Genomic DNA, 20,691 nt, shown 5'->3' with positions numbered 1-20,691 from the left:
TGCCAGGAGCAGCATCAGGCACATTTGAAGATGAAATATCAACCTGGTGGAGCCACCAAACAGGACTACGTGCACGCCAAACAGCAAAAGCAGCAAGTGATAGACAGAGCTAAGAGATCTCGCAACCAGCAAATCAGATCTAAGCTCGGCAGTTCTGCCACATCAAGTCATGAATGGTGGTTAACAGTTAAACATCTCATTGGAGGAGGAGGAGGCTCCACAACTGTCCCCATCCTCAATGATGGAAGAGCCCTGCACATCAGTGCAAATATAAGGCTGAAGCTTTTGCAGCAATCTTCAGCCAGAAGTGCCAAGTGGATGATCTATCTCAGCCTCCTCCAGTAATCCCCAGCTTTACAGATACCAGTCTTCAACCAATTCAATTCACAAGAAACAGTTGGTGGCACTGGATACTGCAAAGGCTATAGGCCCTGACAATATTCCGACAATAGTATTGAAGATTTGTGCTCCAGAACCTGCTGCTCCCCTAAGCATGCTGTTCCTGTACAGTTACAACACTGGTATCAATCTGACAATGTGGAAAACTGCCCAAGTATGTCCTGTACACAAAAAGCAGGACAAATCCTACCTGGCCAGTTATCGCCCCATCAGTCTACTCTCAATCATCTGTAAAGTGAAGAAACGTATCATCAGCAGTGCTATCAAGTAGCACCTGATCAGCAAATACCTGCTCAGTGATGCCCAGTTTTGATTCTGCCAGGGCCACTCAGCTCCGGATCTCATTACAGCCTTGGTTCAAACATGGTCAAAAGAGCTCAATTCCAGAGGTGAGGTGAGAGTGACAGCCCTTGATATCAGGCTGCATTTGACTGAGTGTGGCATCAAGGATCTAGTGAACTGAAAGGGACACGCGTCAACGTTTCCAGAAAAGCAGCCAAGGAGTCTTCATCTTTTGCATGTGAAAAAACACACAGTCAGAATCATTTAAGTCATCTGGCCAATTTTGTTTAATTTTTTTTATACCCTAACTGTTTTTGTTTGTCTATTTTGTGTGAATGAGGGCTGTAAACAGATGTTTTAAGCTGAAAGTATAGACATTAATCAGATTGCCTCGTTTGATATTTTCTGCTAAAGTTATGTGTATTGAATAAACTGTTAAGCTTTTTGTTTAAGGTACAAAACTGGTAGCTGGAATTAATTATTCGCAAGGTCTGGAATTGGCTATTCAAATATACCACTGGAATATTGGTTCCAATAATTACTGGGGGTCTTCAGTTTTAATCTTACCATTTTGCAAATGCAAGGTAGAAAGGTTTATTTGGTTCAGCTGTCTGTCCCTGTGTCATGACTTGATTCTCTCTATCACAAAAACTGCCAACATCACCAGTCTGCATTTATGTTTTTAAACGTCCTTATCCGGGATTCTGTCACTACCACACTTGACTAATCCTCCTGTACGTTTGCTGTCCTGGTCAGCCTCTTAACCCACAACATCTTTATTGACCATCAACCCTGTCTTCACAGAATTGGATGCAGTACCTCAACTCTGCCAGTTTAAAATTCCATCCTTTTGTGGCTGTGAGCTCCCAAGTTCCATAACCTTTAATCCTGCATACTTGATAGAACTCTGTTGGTGGAATAGCGTTGATAGATCACTTGAACTTTTTCTGTTCTTCTGGGTCTCTGAATAAAGTCTGTGTGTGTCATTCTGTTCATGACTTGTCAAGCCCCCATATTGTAGTGCTTTACTTAGGAAATTCTCTATCTCTTTCTCCTCCTTTTATTCTTTTATGGATATCATTGGCAAGGCCAGCATTTATTGGTATTTTGTAAACATCCTGAAAAAGATTGTTGAGTTACTGAATTGAAGTACTGCAGTCTATCTGGTGAAATTATTCCCTTTCAGCTGTTAGGGAGGGTGGGCAAGCATTTTAACCCAGCAACATTGAATACCGGAAGTATTAAAGAGACACGATTATTCATGGCACTTGTTCTAGAAATCTACCTGACAGGCAGGGTTACTTAAGATGAATGAGAAGGATATGTCACATGTGAGAAATGAAGATTTCATTTGATAGATAATGAATTCTCTCTTTATCCAGTAGGTCCCCAGAGCAGAATTTTGTGGAAGTGACTGAATTGACCTATATCAACTATAACAGTAAATTTCTCAAAACTCACCTATTTTAAAGAAGCTTTTGGTCTCCCCCTCTGTTATTTCCTACATTTTTTCTTAGCACCCATTGAGGGCTGATCACACCTCTAGGAGCATCTCATATTTTAAAGGCACTATAGAAATTCAGCTAATGTTGTTACAGTTTGGGTGCATTTCATTGCTGAATGTGATTTTTAAATTAACCTGCTGAAAATGTGACGTTCAATGAATGTGTGAAGTATTGAAGTTTGACAAGTGCAGTTGCTGCAGGATACATTAACTAATTGATATCCGATGCTGACAGAGATGGGAATAAATAGCAGAACATAACATAATCTGGGAAGTGATGAAGTGTACTCCTGGTATGGAGGAGAGAGTTTTCTGCAGATCTATTTAATTTCCTTCAACTTCAGGGAACCAAGTGACATGGAGAGCAGGTCTGAATCTGAGAAAGAACAGGAACCAGCAACAGATAAGAATCGGGAAACAAAAAAGCAGCAAATCAACACCAACAGGAATTTAAGGTATGGCCTTCTCAACAGTCAAACTCCACAATTCACTTGCATGTTTTTCCTGTCCGTTGCTGACATGTAACATTTGGGGCTATTGGCCTGCATTGTACCCAACCAGCCACTTTGAGTCAGACACATTTAATATTATCTAAGTCACAATCTATAGCCACACACTGTAGATGCTCTGGCTGTTTCAGAGCCCTGACATTTAGCTATGCATTCACAAGAAAGGATATACAGTCATGTTCACTATGTATGTTCAATGCAGTTGATTGGTCCTTGCAAGTAAAGGTGAGAATCAGGTTTGTGTTCAGACTCACCAAAGTGATTAACCTGTTGACATTCCTAGTCCAGATATACACATGATATACTATGGGGAGAACTAAATAGATTAATTTACATATGACATGGAGGGCAACATAATTATTTTAGGAAATTTATTTTTATTGCTACTTCCTAAATGCTCTCAAAAAGATTGTTGAGTTGCTGAATTGAAGTACTGCTGTCAGTCTAGTGAAGTTATTCCCTTTCAGCTGTTAGGGAGGGACAGCAAGCATTTTGACCCAGCAACATTGAATACCAGAAGTGTTAAAGGGACATCATTATTCATGGCAGTTGTTCTAGAAATCTACCTGATAGGCAGGGTTACTTAAGATGAATGAGAAGGATGTGTCAGATGTGAGAAATGAAGAAGATTTCACTGGATGGATAGATAATGAATCCTCTCTCTATCCAGTAGGTCCCCAGAGCAGAATTTTGTGGAAGTGACTGAATTGACCTACATCAACTATAACAGCAATCTTGTGCGGCTAATGCCTGGAAACATTAATGTACTGGTTGTGGTCACCGATGCTACAAAGAATGCTTTAATTCAGAAGTTTGCACATGAAGTGTATCCTGTTACCTGGTGAGTAAAGTATGGGGTGGGACGATATCATGTGGACTCTCCGCTGCAAAAAACTGGAGTACACTGCACATTGCAAATTAGAAGATCCCAGCACAGCTCCTACTTTGCAACATTTAGATATTCACAGGTAGAGGTGAAACTAAGCATAATGCAGGTGATTCTGAAGGTATACCATTTACATTTCGCAGAAAGTATCTCTGGGTTCTCATCAAGAATCTTAAAAATTAGTTTTCTCTCTCTGTTTAAACAGAAGAAAAAGCATAATTTTGCAAAGAATCGTTAGCCATTTAGTTGCAACAATTCTGTTGAGTACTACTGATTGAAAGAGTTAAGCATATTCATCAATAAATCTATAACGAAAGAAAGTAATAGAAATATGCAGCAAGGTGAAGATCTAGTTTAGTAAGTGATAGTTGAAACACTAATCTGGTTCTTTACACATGGTAGCACACCCTTGTTCAAAATGCAATAGCTTCTAACTTAAATTTCAAATATTTTACTTTGGATTTTATCTTTGTTTTGAAAGTACTGTTTGTAGTAACGAAAAATACTGTACAAGCTCTGCGCACTTATTAAAATGTACATTCTTTTAAAATTTTGCTGTAGGAATAAATCACTACACTTCTCCTTTTTAAACTTATCAAAACATCGGGGGTGGCTGCTAGATCTGTTAGAATTTGCCCAGGATCCTGCTCGGATTTCCAGTCTACAAGATGAAAGTTGCCATACCCAGAACTACATTGGCTATGTGTTGGCATTAAACGGACACCGGAAGTACTTCTGCTTGTTCAAACCTCAATTCTTTAAGGGAACTGAGAACAGGAGCATTCTAAATGGCTTGGAACCAACGCAAGATGGGAAAAGGCCGACTGAAGCAATGGAAACAAACAGCCCACATCAATCTCCACCCAGCTCCAATGTATCTGTGAAACAGACCGAGCAACTACTCAACAAACTTCACCTTTGGATGGACAGACTGCTTGAAGGGATTCTGCAACGATACTACGTACCCTGTTGGCCGGAGCTTCACTGATATTCTGTAGTTTTGCTGGTAGAATTTTGTGCTGAAATGCACCTGAACCACAATTGAATAGAGCAGGAATTTACAGCTCTACGTTATTTTTTCAGAATATTTTCTCAGTCTTGTTTAGATCTGTGATGCAAAGAGCCATGTAAAGTGAAACAAAAGGACCAGGTGAATCAACAGGTTAGAAAACTGTGTACGCACAAATCTCTTTTAGTTTGCACATTAACAAATGAGGAATTGGTAGAGAAGTAGAATTTAAAAACAGATGGCAATGCTATGATGGAGTTTGAGCCACTGACCTCACACAAATTTGCATACTAGAATTATTGTAGTTCTAGGTTTTGTTCTTCTAACCCTCCTTTCCCTGTCTTCCTCCTAGTAAGAAAATCCTACTTTTGCTTGTGCATGTAACTCTGCCATAATATCGAGGGGAAGGCAAGAAACATAGGCCTCCGACCACTCCAACCACAGATATTCTACCTTCTCCGCAATGAAAAACTGACCTCTCTGTTAAAATTGAGTGCTGGTTTCATGTTTTTGTGAAGTTATATGCAGCGATTTATTCTAAACTTGTACTTTTCTGCCTACTGCATTTCTCAGCTGTATTCTCACCCATTTACTCTATCAATTCCTCAAAATGATAACATTTGCTAAGATTCCAGTACTCAAAGTTATCGCTTAGATATGAGATGTCAGCAAGTTTTTTTTTGTTGTTGTTAGGATATCACAGCTGCTATCCTTATCTGATGTCCAGAGGCACGTGCACTTACTTTCCAGGAGCAGTGAATAGACAGTGATCAAAATTGGAAACTTGGAAGAATGTTTACTTTCCTCATTCTTCACAGTGTTGCATTGACACCATTTGTGAGGCTGTGTTTTCCCTTTTTTCCCTAACCTCCAATGTCCAAGACAAGATTAGGATAGACCAGGGATTGAATTTTCTGATCCGTGTGGCCTAGTGCAACATTGTAGTGACTTCATTTGAAGTGCTGAGAAGCACTTTTCCACCAATCTTTTTAAAAAAACGTTGTTTTTGTAATCTGAATGGCAGAACACTGGGTTATAAATTTCTGAAGAATAGCTACTAAACAGGGTTAAGATACACAGTTACTGTCTCCTAGATTAGATGAGGTGCTAGCAGATTTGAAACATAAATGTTAACCAGTGGATGAAATAATGGAGTCTGCACCTGCCTGAAACAACAGTGTTTGGTTGCTGTATACAAGTACCTAATGCAAATAATATAAACTATTTAATGTATTTATTAAATGTTAGACGTTTAGACTTGTATATAGCTGACTTCACTTGCTGGCTGTATATTCTGTCACAGCAAGATAGTGGATTCTGAAATAAAGGAAGTAAATACTGAAATTGCATGGCATATTGATGAACATCTGACAGGAAAGGGCAAGTAAGAGAGTGCCCACAAGTCAGTCTGCCCCCCTTCCCCTTTTGGAATGCCAGTGTACTACTAAGGTTTCATTATGGTGGTTGGAAGGCATATACAATTATAGCCATAAGTACACCACCAGCTATATTGGGCACGAACAGCAAATGTTTTAGCCACCCCTGCAGCAGAGACTTGGATTTTTGCCTCTACAGGGGATCAGTTAGCTCCGTTAGTTGAATAGCTGGTTTGTGGTGCATTGGTTCAATTCCCACACTGGCTGAGGTTACATAAAAGGGTCTCCTTCGCAACCTCTCCACTCACCTGTAGCGTAGCAACCCCATGATTAAACCACCACCAGTCATCTCTCTCCCTAATGAGAGAGCAGCCCTATGCTCAGGTAGGATTGTGGTGACTTTATCTTGGTGCAGTAGGAAGTCTATAATCTGTTTAAGGTCATCCAGCCAAGAGTGGTATGGCCTGAGGCTGCGCATGACCAACAAACTCTGCTCGGGGAAACCCAGACCAAGGACATAGATGTCTGGGCCCAAGAAAGAAAGTAAATTACTTTGCATGGACTCCCTGACCTTTCAGCCCCACACTGCCTGGGAAAATTTCATGTGCCCTTTTCTGCCCAGAAATGAGTGTGCCCCTTATTTCTAAACCAACATGTTCTTCTGTTCAAATGTAATTATGGTTCTAGCATTTTATTTATTTCAGATGTCCAAGATGTGCAGTTTTTTAAAAAATTCCCTGATTTTTACCCATTCTTTGTGCAGTTGCTAATACTAACCAGATTTCTTTAAAATTATCCTCCACATTTGTGACATTCCTTCTTAAAGTAAATACTGCTGGAAATGTTATTTTATTCAATTGGAGTAATTCTATGAAATCATAATCCTGAAGTTAAGTCTCACCCAGTCAGGTCAGAGACCATGTTTGTAGGGTTCTTGTTGTCTTTAATGATAGTAAGTTGCGTAGAGTGCAGACCTGGATTCTGTATTGCATGTACTTCTGACAGATGCATCTGTGAAACTAGATTATGATTGAGTAACATCAGCTTTTCGTTGAAGATTTGAGCGCATTGGCATTAACCAAGATTGTGTTTGTGAAGCCACAGAACTTGTCATTTAGCACAGTTCTATTTCTCAATTTTCTTGCCCTCCATTTTTCTTAGAGTCAGGTTCCCTGGGCTTTGAATGTCTTCCATTACTTTGTGGCCATTCTTTGTGCAAACTGATCCTGTCCTTGTCCAACATCTTAGACTATGATCACACATTAGTGACCAAGAATGGGAACTCTGGCTATCTTCTTTCTGCCTGCTTAACCCTCAGTTCTTGAGTCAATTGTTGCAACCTTCATTTTTTTTTTGGCAAAGATCTGCTAACTCAGTAAAGAACAGGGCAAGTAACCTAGGACCATCTGGTGCATTGTTGTTGAAAAAAAAGCCAGCTGGTACATTTACTACTTCACCCAATTGCTGAATCTGTACAGGATGAGTTATGAAAAAGGTGATTAATTTTGCAACATGCAGTTAAATTGGGATTTTCACTACTGTCTTATTGTATGCACTTGAATGTTTCTGATACTAAATGTCACTTTAAATATTGCAAACTGTAGGCATTTTTAAATTAGAATAAAATTTATATTCATGGATATGTTTAGTTGCACCCAGCATTAACAAAAAGTTGAAAAGCTGATGCCATTACAGTAAGTGAGAACTTGGTGTGATTTAGCTAATTGTGTATGTCACAGCCACATTGAGGGTTGTGTTTGTAATATTCCACATTCATGAAAAGTTCAGAAATTGGTTTTAACTTGACAGAGAACATGCGCTGGATATTTGCACCTTTTGGGGCAAATGAATTATGTTAGTGTCTCAGTGGACCATAACTTACGGCTAGGTACAGGTTTGTATTGCTAAGTTTACAGTACCCAATACAAAAGTCAGGATCAATGCGTGTATTAAATGCCAAACATCTGATCCACCCTATCCCATGCTGCAGTGAGTGTGGACCCAAAACAGAGAATGATTCAACTATCTTTGCACCATTACTCTTTCCTTTTTAACCATACGTCTGGTCTCTGATTGATTCCATACTTTCAGATTGAAATTCACTTGTATCTAATTTGTTTCCACTCGCTTTTCTTCTAAGGCACAGTGATGTTTGCTGTGTTTTGATACAGCAGGAATCCTTGTCCATTCTTTCCCATCCTAACCTAAAGGCACTGTTTAAAATTGCAACTTTGTTACTGTTTTGAACAGTAGGCTACTGATCATACCTGCTGTCCTAACAGGATGAGTGCTGGCTTTTAATAAATAACTTCAAATCATTTGAGATCTGTGAAGACCAACAAGATTAATTTATTTTCAGAGTCACTCAATTACAAGCAATCTCAGTAACAAATCATTACTGTTTATTCATATTACGAAAGTCAAAAGTTACAATAAGAAGGGAATTGCCAGTATGGATCCTAAAATATTTCTCAATCAATGCTATGAGTCAACTGCAGTTTGGTAGGCTGATTTAACGTGGGGTTTTTTTCAACATTAATGAAAGCAATTAAGATAGTACCAGACATGACAAGGCATTTCTTGATTATAGATCTCTGCAAATTATCACACACAACATGTCCATTGTAACTGAGGCTTTTGCATGTAAAATACTGCATGTTCCAAATTGTTTAAAGTTTGAATTAGTAGAACGCATTTAAGTCTTTTCCAGTAACGGTTGCACTGCGTGAGAAAGCAGTTAGTTATTAAATGATTATCACTCATTCTAATAAATGTGACCTAAACACCATACAAAGTTCAGTGATACTTAACGTTGGGTAGAACACAAAGCATCTCGAAAAGCAGATTGGCAGCTGTCAAAGCTGTGTTACCTGAAAAATACAGACTTGTGAAATTGTTGAAATAAATTGGCATATACCTTTCATCCTTAAGACTTTCCTTTTTACACTGTTAGTATTTATCAATATCACCACTGGTAATGGTGGTACTCAAGTGTTAGCACTTATTTCTCAAAGTTATCTATGCAAGTGAGTTTTCATAGCTAGTATTATCAAGCAAACTTGCCATTATGCCAACACATCAGGGACACCACTCACAATTATTACTTTTAATTCACTCAACATTTGTGTGCCAGGTTACCAAACTTTATATATTCATCCAAACTGTCCAACAGTGCCTCATTCAGAGGACAACGCCTCTGAAAAATGCTGCATTCCCTCTGTTTTACAATGGAATGTCAGCCAAGATTATTCACTCAAATCTCAAAGTGGAGTTTGAGACTACAATGTTTTGATTTAGTGCTAACAATACAACCATATTAATCAAGATATTGTTGACAACTGCTTGTTTGTGGCAGTTGATAGTAACCCACAGTAACAATAATAAAACATTTTAGCTTTATTTTCTTACCAGAAGTATCATATATTGGTGAAACCTCAACCAAGTCACAACCGATTACTTTCATTCCCCGACAACCCCGGATGATTTCCAAAGCCTGTAAACACAGTAGTTTTTCAATTCCTCCTTATATTGAATGATTTCTTAAGAATCTGAACAACCAGAACTTGGCTTTTTTTTTCAACTTAATAATATCTAGTATTAAAGTCCATTCCTGGTAATATTTTGCTATTCTGTGAACATAAGACAATTGTACAGTTGGCTTAGTGTTAGATCAGCATATGGTGGTATCCTCATGTAAGTCATATGCAAGGTGAGAAATTAGGCTCATTAGTGGATTGACAGCTTGAACTTGTGTTGAATTCTTTATGCAGGAAAATGGTCAGAACATCCTGAAGTGTGTTTGTGATGCATTCTCAGCTATATTTATTGGTTTACAGTTTGGAGCACAACTTGGGGGAATTCTATTTTGTATTCAGCCAAAATTCACTTAAGACTTGGTTATCTTAACATTCTCAAAGTAAGACATAGCTTCAATCCTGTTTTGTACGTGGTCAACAAAATTCTCTCTTCTTGTGGCCCATACCTCTAACTTTTTCTTTTATAGGTTTTTTTTTTAAATAGAATCCCTACAGGGTGGGAATAGATCATTCAGCTGAAAAAGTCCACACCAACCCTCCAAAGAGCATCCCACCTAGTTTCACTTCTTCCCCAAGCTGCCATCCCTGTAACCTCACATTTTCCCATGGCGAATCCACATAACCTACACATCCCTAGATACTATGGGCACTTTAGCACGGCAAATTCACCCAACCTGCATATCTATGTATTTCGGGAGGGAATTGGTATACTGGGAGGAAACCCATGCAGACAGGGAGTGATTGTGCAAACTCCACACAGACAATCACCTGAGGCTGGAACTGAACCCGTATCCCTGGTGCTGTGAGGGAGCAGTGCTAACCACCTTGCTGTGTTTCTTTGTTGCTTTCACCTGCATCTCTATTTTTCTGTATCTTTTTGTTGCTTATCTTTTCACTGTTTTCCTCTATTACTTTCTCACTTTACTCTATTACTCAATGCCTTGGTTACCTGCTGTGAATATCTCTATTACACTTCCCTTTCTGTTTGCATTGATAGTGCCTGGGGTTGTTATTCTCCTTTCCTGTGGTGTCTCTGCTACCTGCTTTCTGTCTTTGTAATTATCTGTTTGGTATTAATTTGTTTCTGAACAGATAAACTGTGTGCTGTCTAACTGAGGCTCTACTCAAGCCTCTAAAACATAAAATTAGCACATTAGCTGATTTGAAATGATGTTTTAGGAGTTGTGTGAACATGAACAGACAGTGATGTAGTAGTAATGCTCTAGTAATACAGAGGTTAGGGCAAGTACTTTGGTGCCATGGTTTAAATCCCACCCAGTGCAGCTGGTGGAATTTTAAAGTAAATTAATAAAGTCTACATCTAAAAGCTAGTCTCAGTAATGGTGACCATGAAACTATAATTGACTTGCAAAAGCTCATCTGGTTCACTAATACCCTTTAGGGAAGGAAATCTCCCATCCTTGCCTAGCCTACATGTGACATCAGCCCCACAACAATGTGAGTGACTCTTGACTGCCCCAAAGGCAAATGAGGATGGATAACAAATGCTACCTTTTCCAGTTAAACCTACATCTCCTGAAAGAAGAAAGGGGGAAAAAAAAGTTGAATCAGAACACTATGACTAGAATATGCCCAAGCACTTGAAAAGGTGAAACAGCCTCGTATCGTCTTTTCTCTCTGTTCAGTTTTGCCATACGTTTCACTTGTCAGCTGTGTTCTATAAGAGTAGAGATCCTCTTATTCTGCTCACTTACCTGGCTGGGTTGAAGACCTGCAATCTCTGGAGTTCCAGTACCAGGAGCAAAGGCTGGATCCAGGCCATCAATATCAAAACTAATATACACCGGGCCATTCCCCATCTGCTGCCTCACCTCCTTCATAAGGGGAACAAGGGAACGTAACCAGCAATCCTCTCCAGTAACCACTCGAAAACCCTATGAATATTAGAACACTAAAATGAAAAGCATTGATGAAGAATGTTTTTTTCTCAAGTAATAACAATCAAAATAAATGGTCTACTGACCGTTCCAATGCAAGCATGAAGAAAAAGAATTAAGAGTTAATTAGTTCTTAATTCTCCATTTTCTTAATTCAGTCAGGCATTCCCTGGTTTTTGTGTTCATACAGGGCTATGAGATAGCATCCACCACCGCCCCCCCCCCCGCCAAACACAGGAATAAGTACACAAAATAGCAGAGATTGACTACATTTCCAACAAATGCAACCCAATTTTACTTTTGTGTTAAGCTGAAGCTGGGTCACCCCCTGAAACATAGTCCTTAGTTGGGAGTTCATGCTTATATTTTGTTGATGTCATATGTTCCCTAACAATGAGGGGGAGAACCATTTGATGGAATGTTGTCAGGTGAATGCTTTCTCACAAAAAGGGAGGTCACCCTCAGCTTTTCAAATTTGCACTGGGAATGGTTTTCGGATGCCTAAAATCTTGAGCACTCGGCATTCCCACTTGGAAATATGTTAACATTCCTTTAGTGTCATCGGTTTAAAATCCTGGAACTAACTTCCTAATGACATTGTGGATGTATCCACCTCAAATCCGTAGATACACCACATTAATTGTAGAGGTTCAAGTAGGCAGTTCACCACCACCTTCTCATGGGCAATGAGGGATATGCAATATGACCCAGCCAGCAACACCTACATCCCATGAATGAATAGAAAAATCTCTTAATCTCTCCATATCGATCTCTTTTAAGACACTCCTTAAAACTAATCACTTTGATGAAGCTTTTTGTCACCTGTCTTAGCAGGACCTCATCCGGCTTGGAGTCTAACTCACTTGGTAATGTTCCTCTGAAGTGCCATAGACTGTTTTACTATGTTAAGGGTACTAAATGAATGCAAATTTATGTAGTTGTAGATCAATATTAATCATCAATTATCCAACTGTCAATGTGCTCATTGTACAGATAAGGAGAGTCTTGGGTGAAATACTTATTCAGAGTTCAGAGGATCTCAGCCTGGTCGCAATGGAGTGTTGCCACTGGCAAGAGACACTCTGGCTCTGTGATGAGATGGATGGCCCCCCAGCTTACACTGTGTAGGACCACAAAAGAACAGTGCTACCTGTGCAAACACAACCTGGAAGTAGCTTGTTTCAGAACATGAAGAAAAGAGAGAAGTCACATGGGAAAAGCATGATTGGCAAACTCCAGTAAACACACACCCTATCCAGCTGTGCAAAGAATATAGAGAGGAGAACACGAAATTTTAGAAAGAAACACTTTACCTGTTCTTTGCTCCAAAGGTAACCATCTGGTTCATAAGTAGAACCGCGGAGCCCAATCTGTATCACACGCTTACAATCAAGCAGTCCCTCTTCCACACAGCGCCTGAAGGGAGTTCCATGACAGATCTTTTCCCCTAGGACAATATCACTTGTGTCAGCATGTGCATCAACGTGAACCAAACCTAATGGACCATATCTGATCAAAACAGAACAACAGGAAACCGTGGTGAAACACAGCTTGCAACCAACTGGAGCAAGAACAAGCAATGAGATTTTGATGTTTTGACATGCCTTCACTCCCTCTCCTTCTCTGCCACCAATTATTCCGTTGTTTCCTTGGTACTTACTCTCCCCAGCAAATATTCTGTTATTGGACCTGTTTCTTAAAGCCACCTTTCTATTATTTTCTTTGACTTGGGCATCCAGACAACAGTCCAGTGACTTGCCCTAGTGAGTAACTAAGAATGTGTCCAGTTCAATCTCAGCTCTTTGTTGAGCTCACTGATTTCAACTTGGAAAGCAGTAATTGTAATGCAATTGGCTTTGTGTCCCATGATCATATAATAGGCAAAATTTATGATCCCCATCATTATCCATTGTTGGAAGTACATGTCGCAGAATAGCATGTAAAAAAAATCAGGTCGACTGTGATGCTCCTCATGGTAAAATATCCATTCTAGGCTCATAATAAAGGCTGCAAATGCAATAGTGAAAGGCCAATAGCCAATATGAACCCTTACAGAGCTAACGGGATTCCCTCGATCATGACCCCACCTCTGATCACCAAGCCATGATCACCCATCAACAACCTCATCACCTCAGATCTCCTGTCCACACCCTCCAACCTGATAGTTCCCCAACCCGACATTGCCTGTTTCTATCTCCTACCCAAGATCCATAAACCTGACTGCCTTGGTCAATGCATTGTCTCTGACTGCTCCTGCCCCACCGAGCTCATCTCCTCTGATCTCAACTCCATCTTTTCCAAAAATTTCAATTCCCCAGCCCCCAATGCCTCTTCTTCACCATGAACATTCAGTCCCTATACACCTGCATCCCCCACAATTATGCCCTAAAAGCCTTCCACTTCTTCCTCTCCCGAAGGCCCACCCAGTCCTCCACCGACACTCATTCGTTTGGCAGAACTGGGCCTCATTCTCAACAAATTTTCCTTTGATTCCTCTCGCTTCCTGCAAACCAAAGGGGTAGCATGGGCATCTGCACAGGCCCAAGGAATGCCTGCCTCTTCGTGGGATTTGTGGAACAGTCCCTCTTCAGCAACTATACTGGTACCAACCCCCACCTCTTTCTCTGCTAATATTGATGACTTGATGCTGCCTCGTGCTCCTGCGAGGAGAGTGACCAGTTCGCCAACTTCACCAACATCTTTCACCGCGCCCTCAAATTCACCTGGACCATTTCTGACACCTCCCTCCCCTTCCTGGACCTCTCTGCCTCCAGCTTCAGTAACCAACTCACCACTGTTATCCATTTCAAACCCACTGACTCCTACAATGACCTCAACTACACTTCCTCTCACTCATCCTCCTGCAAAAATTCTAACCCATACTCACAATTCCTCTGCCTCCACTGCATCTGCTTCCAGGAAGACGCATTGTACTCTAGGACTTCCCGGATATCCTCCTACTTTTGAGACCATAGTTTCCCCACCTCTGTTATTCAGAAAGCCCTCAACGTATCACTCCCATTTCCCATGCTTCTGCCCTCAAACCCCCTCCCTCCAACAACAATAAAGGCCGAGTCCCCTTAGTCCTCACATACCACCCCACCAACCTCCGAATACAACACATCATCCTCCAACATTTCTGCCACCTTTAATCACACCCCACCACCAAAAAGACATTTCCCTCCCCATCCCTCTCGGTACCTTTCCATACAGGAGGTGCTACACCTGCCCCTATACCTCATTTCCGTTTGAGACCCCATACAATCCCTCCAAATCCAGCAGAGATTCACCTGCACTCATCTAACATCATCTACTGTATCCATTGCTCCCAATGTGGTCTCCTGTACACTGGGAGACCAAATGCAGAGTTGGGCATCAGTTTGTGGAACATCTACATTCTGCACACACCAACCAACCTGACCTTCCAGTTGCCATCCACTTTAACTTGCCTCCCACTCCCCTGGTGAGATGTCCATCCTTGGCCTCCTCCACAGTCAGTGTGAAACCAAACATAAATTGGAAGAACAAAACCTCATATTTTGCCTTGACAGCTTACAGTCCAATAGCCTGAATATTGACTTCACCTGCTTCAAAATCTCTCCTCCCCCAACTTGTCCATCTTCTGACTCACCTATCCACTCCATCCTTCCCACTGACCAACCACAATAACTCCCTACCTGCATCACCAGCTTCAAAACCTCTCCATCTACAATGTGTCATCTTTCTACTCACCTATCTTCTCCGTCCTTCCCACTGACCAACCACATTAACCCCTGACCTGCATCCACCTATCTCCATGTCATCTACCCTCCACTCTGCCCCACCCTCCTCCCTCTATTTCTGGGGTCGCTTCCCCCTCCCCAGTCTTGATGAAGGGTTTCGGCCCAAAATGTTGACTTTCCTGCTTCTCCGATGCTGTCGGACCAGCTGTGCTTTTCCAGCTCCACATTTATTGACTTAATTGGATCCAGAACTGGCTGCTTGGCAGGAAGCAGAGGACAATGGTTGAGGGATGTTTTTTGTAACTGGAGGCCTGTACTGACCTCCAGTGGAGTTCAACAGAGATCAGTAATGAGGGCATATGCTGCTTGCAGTATATATAAATGGTTTCATCTTGAATGTAGGAGGGTGTTCAATAAGTTTTCAGATTATATGAAAATTGGTGGGTAGTAAATAGTGAGGAGGGTACCTTTTGATCACAGGAGGATATAGACAGGCTGGTCAGATGGGCTCATCAGTGGCAAATAGAATTGAATCTGGATAAGTATGAGATGATGCACTTGGGCCGGACAAACAAGGTAAGCAAATACACGATGAACAGTCAGACCCTGGGAAGCACCGAGGAGTAGAGGGACTTTGGTGTACATGTCCATTAGCCCCTTAAGATAGGTCAACAGTTGAAGAAAGTGATTAAGACAACATTTGGGATACTTGCCGTTATTAGCCTCGGCATGGAGTTTAAAGAACAGGAACGTTATATTAAACTGTATAAAACATTGTGTGCAGTTCTGGAATCCACATTACAGGAAGGATGTGATTGCACTGGAGACCATGTAGAGATTTACCAAGATGTTGCCTGGACTGGACAGTTGTAGTTATGAAGAGAGATTGATCAGGCTGGGGTTGTTTTCCTCAGAGCACAGGAGACTGAGGAAGGACATGATTAAGAAGGACATAGACAGGGTACACAGGAAGAAACCTTAACCTTTAGTGAAGGGTTCAATGACTACGGGCCATAGATTTAAGATAAGGGACAGGAGGCTTAGAGGGGGTGGGAGGACTTTTGTTTTTCACCTATAGGGTGGTGGGAATTTGGAACTCATTGTCTACAAGGGTCACGAAGCAGAAAGCCACAGAACATTTAAGTATTCAGATGTGCAGATGCAATGTCAAGGCATACAAGGCTACGGGCTAAGTGCCGGAAAATGGGATTAGAATAGTTAGGTCATTGATTTTGGCCAGCATGGACGCAATGAGCCAAAGGGCCATTTTTTTCTGTGCTGTAGATCACAATGACTCTGACTTACAGCATTCAGGAAAGGAGAGGGGGCAAAATTCAAGGGCAAAATGATGTTGAAAATTCAGCTGTATCTTCTGTAAGAATTTACTTTAAAAAGGGTAGATTTTGCTGGTAATCAAAATTTGCAACTCGACACACCAGCACCATATGGAACATGTTTATAGCCTCCCCCACCCCAACCCATTCAAGTGACCAAGTGGCACACTTTCAGGCAATGAGACCTCCATACCGTCTCATTAAGCTCTCCCAGGACAGTTGCAAGACAGTTTGGATAAACAGCCTCTCACCTTTAGTTGAATGCAGCAATTATCATCAAAATGAGCAATAACAAGACAAAACAAGACTTACTTTTCTGCCATTGTCTGCAATATGGGATATGTTATCGTGTGGTCACCACCTAGGCACAACAGACATAATTAGTACTTTTCACCTGCAGTACAGAAAGATTTAAAATTCTGTTTTGATCTAGTCTTCTGAATATTATTCCATTTTCTCTTCTATTCATCCCAAAGAGCCGTTAGCCTACGAAGGTAAAACCATACCCAGTGTCAAAGGTATGCAGCCTGTGGACACAATCTTCTTGAAAGCTTTCCTGATCATCCTGCAGCTGTCCTTCAGGTCATAAAGATTCACGTTGATATCACCAATATCAGCCACCATAAGAGATTCAAAAGGGGCTGCCCTGGTGCCACCATTATAGGCTCTGACCATGGCCGACTCAGCTCTGATATGCCTGGGTCCAAATCTAAATGGAAAAATAGAATTGAAAGATTTCCCTCCCTCATTCTCAATATAATGACACTGTGAAACAGAATCCCCCAGGCAATGTAAAACCTTGGAATTTGATTTTGCCAATTTGATCTTTAAACCATAAGATTTTTTTTAAAAAATTCATTCACAGAATGAGGGCATCACTGACCAGGCAGCATTTACTGCCCATCTCTAATTAGTGAGAGGGCAGTTCAGAGTCAACCACTTTGCTGTAGATCGGGAGTCACATGTATGCCAAACCAGATAAGGATAGCAGTTTTCTTCCCTCAAGGACATAAGTGAGCCAGATGGGTCTTTTTTCCCCCTGACAATCTATGGTCAGGGTTTACGGTCATCATTAGATTCTTAATTCCAGATATTTAATAAATTCAAATTCCACCATCTGCCATTGCAGGATTCAAAACCAGGTAGCCGGGATGTTACCTAGGTCTCCAGATTAACAGTCCAGCAATAATACCATTAACCCATTGCTTCCCACAACAATTGCTCAGCAGCTCTTGATCATCATCGAAGAATCCCAGATGAGAATCATTCTTAAGTGCTTAAGCCTTGGTGTTCACTTTGCATCCATCCGTCAAGTGAAAAGAAGACAGGATGTGAGTTGTTTTATCAATTGGCAATTTTCCTTTTGTTCTTAATTTGCTGTGGCAGAGTATCTAAAGGTGGCAGAGACACCCATTGAATTATACCAGCATTTCCTCTTCTTATGCCATTAATTAGACTCCCTTGCAAATATATGTTATGTAATTTTTTTTCATGGAGTGACATAAGTTGCTTTTCCCAGCCCTTTAGCTGATATCTCCACGTAGACAGAACAAATTCACAACCTTCCAAGGGAGGTCGAAGGTGAAGCGGGGGGGAAAAATACCATTTTCGCAAATGGGGTTGTGCTGTTCAGACCGTAACATTCAGACATTAGCACTAAACCTGTTCATTAAACCTGAGCATATTTATTCCGTTTGGCATACCCTCAATTAGTGACTGAATGATTGATTGTCTATTGGCTTGTATCCTACCTGGCTCCGGGCCTGTTCGAGGTGCCAATGTCTAGAGGAACTCCAACAAAAGCGGCATCCAGGCCCTGTGAAGAGTCCTGTGTGGGCAGGCGCATCATGGAGCAAATTCCAACCGGCCGAGCGATCTCAGCGGCGCTTGGTGGCACATTAAACCGAGACGAGGAGGAGCTGCAGCGGGACACAGTCTGCAGAAACTGAGCATAGCGATACTCTGGCCGCAGCAAAGAGGGCAAACAGCGCAAGAGAACCCACTCCATTCTTACCAAAGAAGTTAGAAATCCCTCTGGAGCTTTACAAAGTACAGGCGAACTCTGCCCCGGTCAAAGTTTCATGGATGAATGAACCAGCCACAGCTCCGCCTCCGCTAGTGGAGGACACAACGGGAGACCAATTACAGCACCCTTGAACTATTCACGTACGTCAATTTTGCCTGTATGTAGCAAGTCTACTCAGGCCTCGGAGTTTATTTAAAGTGGATTTTCTCTTTTTTTATTTGGAGCCATCAACTTCCCATTTCCAATCTGACACTGGTGACCCACCCCAATGCACCTGCCAATGTCACTCTGAAGCTTTTTATATCCCAGCTTTGTCTGATTTGTCTCCCTCCTGTTCTTCGTGACCTCGCTTCACTCTGCCCAGGGAAGCAGCAAAACAGACTTACCTTCAGGTGGCAATGTCACAAACTCACCGTCAAACTGCTACTGGTCCTTCTCTCTCCTAAAGACATCTACCTGAATTGAAAATGTTTTTCTCTGTGATTGCAACAATCGTTATAACTGTGTCAGCTGATCATATCCCCTTACTATATAACACCCTAAACCAAAGGCTTTCACAGTCTGGCTAGTGGAAGCAGATATTTTGCAGCAGCTGCCTTATGACAGTTTGGCTAAAATTGTCTCTGGACCTCCAATCTTCACACCATCCTGATTTGGAATTAGGTCACCCTTCCTTTGCTGTTCCTGGGTCATAAATTCTGGAAACCCCTCCCTAAAAGCACCGTGGTGCTCTAACAACACATGAACTGAAATGGCTGCCACGTTCTCCTGGGCAAGAAGTGTTGGCGCAGCCAGCAATGCCCCTGTCCTGTGAATGATTTTTTAAAGAAGTAATTCAAATTTGTAAGTTTTTTTTGTCCAGAAGGTACTGGTCCTTCATGCAGTTGAGTTCCATAAAGATGAACACATTCTTATTCTACATCAAACTGGTTACTCTTCACGAACAGGTTACTCGGTGACCATCAGAGTATTTTGTTACAGGAAGCGTCATACTCATACCTGAGCCCATTGTCATCTTCATGTCTTTGCCATGACTGCTTTTAAGTTGGGGGTCACTGGATAATGATTGGGAACACAAACCGTGTTTGATATTTGCTTCTACACTCCAGGGATATTGATGAGCATTGCCACTTGTCAGCTGCAGCTCTGAAACCACCTAACATGACAAAGACTAAGATCGAACCTAAGACTATCCTGCTTTGTACAGCTTGGTGGGCAATGCATTTGTTCCCTGAAGCATCTAAATAATTCCGGGATAAGAAGAGCGAATATTTTCTTGGCTGTTTATTTTCAAATAAGTAACAACTTCCAATTGTCCTTATAAATTGAATTATGTTTCAATGATTCAGATTATCTTCTATTTTCCCTATGAAACAAAATTACACAGGATAATTGTAGCAAGAGCAGGTCTTAAGATGCAGAGGATTGCTTCCTTGCCTCTCAGCAAGAAGGTCCAGTCTTACATCCCTCTCCAGGACTTGATGACCAAAGAAGATGTATTTAAACCATTGCAAAACATCCAGCATAAGCAAATCATAAACCATATGCCACAAGAGCAGAATTATGCCATTCAACCTACTGTGTCTGCACTGCCATTCAATAAGATCATTGATGGTCTGATATCCTCAACTCCACTTTTCTGCCTTTTTTCCCCATAACTCTTGATTCCTTACTGATTAAAAATCTGAAGAAGGGTCACTGGACACGAAATGTTAACCTGTTCACTCTCCACAGCTGCTTACAGACCTGCTGATTATCTCCAGAATTCTCTACTCTTGTTTCAGATCATCAACATTCACAGCTTCTTTTTTTATTTGATTAAAAATCTATCTACCTCAGCCTTGAGTGCACTTAATGATTCAGCCTCGAGAAATTCCACAAATTAACTGCCCTCTGCGAGAATAAATTCCTCTTAATCTCTGATTCAAGCATTCAATCCATTAGTCTGAGATTGTGCCCTCATGTCTTAGATTCTCCCACAAGGGGAAACAACCTTCCAACATCTGCCCTTTCAAGTCCCCTAGGAATCTTGTATGTTTCAATGCGGTAACCTCTCATTCTTGTTTGTTTCAGTAAGTACAGGTCCAAACTTTGCCTCATAAAACAGTCCCTCTGTAACTGGTATCAGCCGAGTGAGCCCTCTTTGGATTGCCACCAGTGTTTGTGCATCTTTCCTTAGACGTGGGCCCAAAATTGTGCACAATATTCTG

At 41.2% G+C, this 20,691-nt stretch overlaps 2 protein-coding genes across 4 annotated transcripts in view; one reads left to right on the top strand and one right to left on the bottom strand.

The window, feature by feature from the left end:
- Positions 1-8,888, top strand: part of dnajc16 (DnaJ (Hsp40) homolog, subfamily C, member 16) — a 39,744-nt gene extending 30,856 nt beyond the window's left edge. For both annotated transcript variants that reach the window (XM_048561873.2, XM_048561875.2), the window contains 3 exons: positions 2,530-2,640; positions 3,365-3,535; positions 4,142-8,888. In XM_048561873.2, coding sequence (XP_048417830.1) covers positions 2,530-2,640; positions 3,365-3,535; positions 4,142-4,568 — 709 coding nt within the window. In that variant the 3' untranslated portion in view covers positions 4,569-8,888. The remainder of the gene's footprint in view (positions 1-2,529; positions 2,641-3,364; positions 3,536-4,141) is intronic.
- Positions 8,295-18,751, bottom strand: agmat (agmatine ureohydrolase (agmatinase)). 2 transcript variants are annotated; one of them, XM_048561878.2, is made up of 7 exons: positions 18,207-18,751; positions 16,962-17,164; positions 16,768-16,816; positions 12,713-12,908; positions 11,217-11,396; positions 9,374-9,458; positions 8,295-8,849 (listed from the first exon to the last, which is right to left on the bottom strand). In XM_048561878.2, the coding sequence occupies exons 1-7, from the start codon at positions 18,461-18,463 to the stop codon at positions 8,821-8,823; spliced, it is 999 nt and encodes a 332-aa protein (XP_048417835.2). In that variant the 5' UTR covers positions 18,464-18,751; the 3' UTR covers positions 8,295-8,820. The 2 variants fall into 2 exon arrangements, with proteins under 2 accessions (XP_048417835.2, XP_048417834.2); XM_048561877.2 differs by having other exon boundaries at positions 8,295-8,835; positions 18,207-18,748.
- Positions 18,752-20,691: the final 1,940 nt, after the last annotated feature.

Source organism: Stegostoma tigrinum, chromosome 28 (assembly GCF_030684315.1).
Source record: "Stegostoma tigrinum isolate sSteTig4 chromosome 28, sSteTig4.hap1, whole genome shotgun sequence".
Lineage (NCBI taxonomy): Eukaryota > Metazoa > Chordata > Chondrichthyes > Orectolobiformes > Stegostomatidae > Stegostoma > Stegostoma tigrinum.
This window is presented reverse-complemented; position numbering and strand designations above follow the sequence as displayed.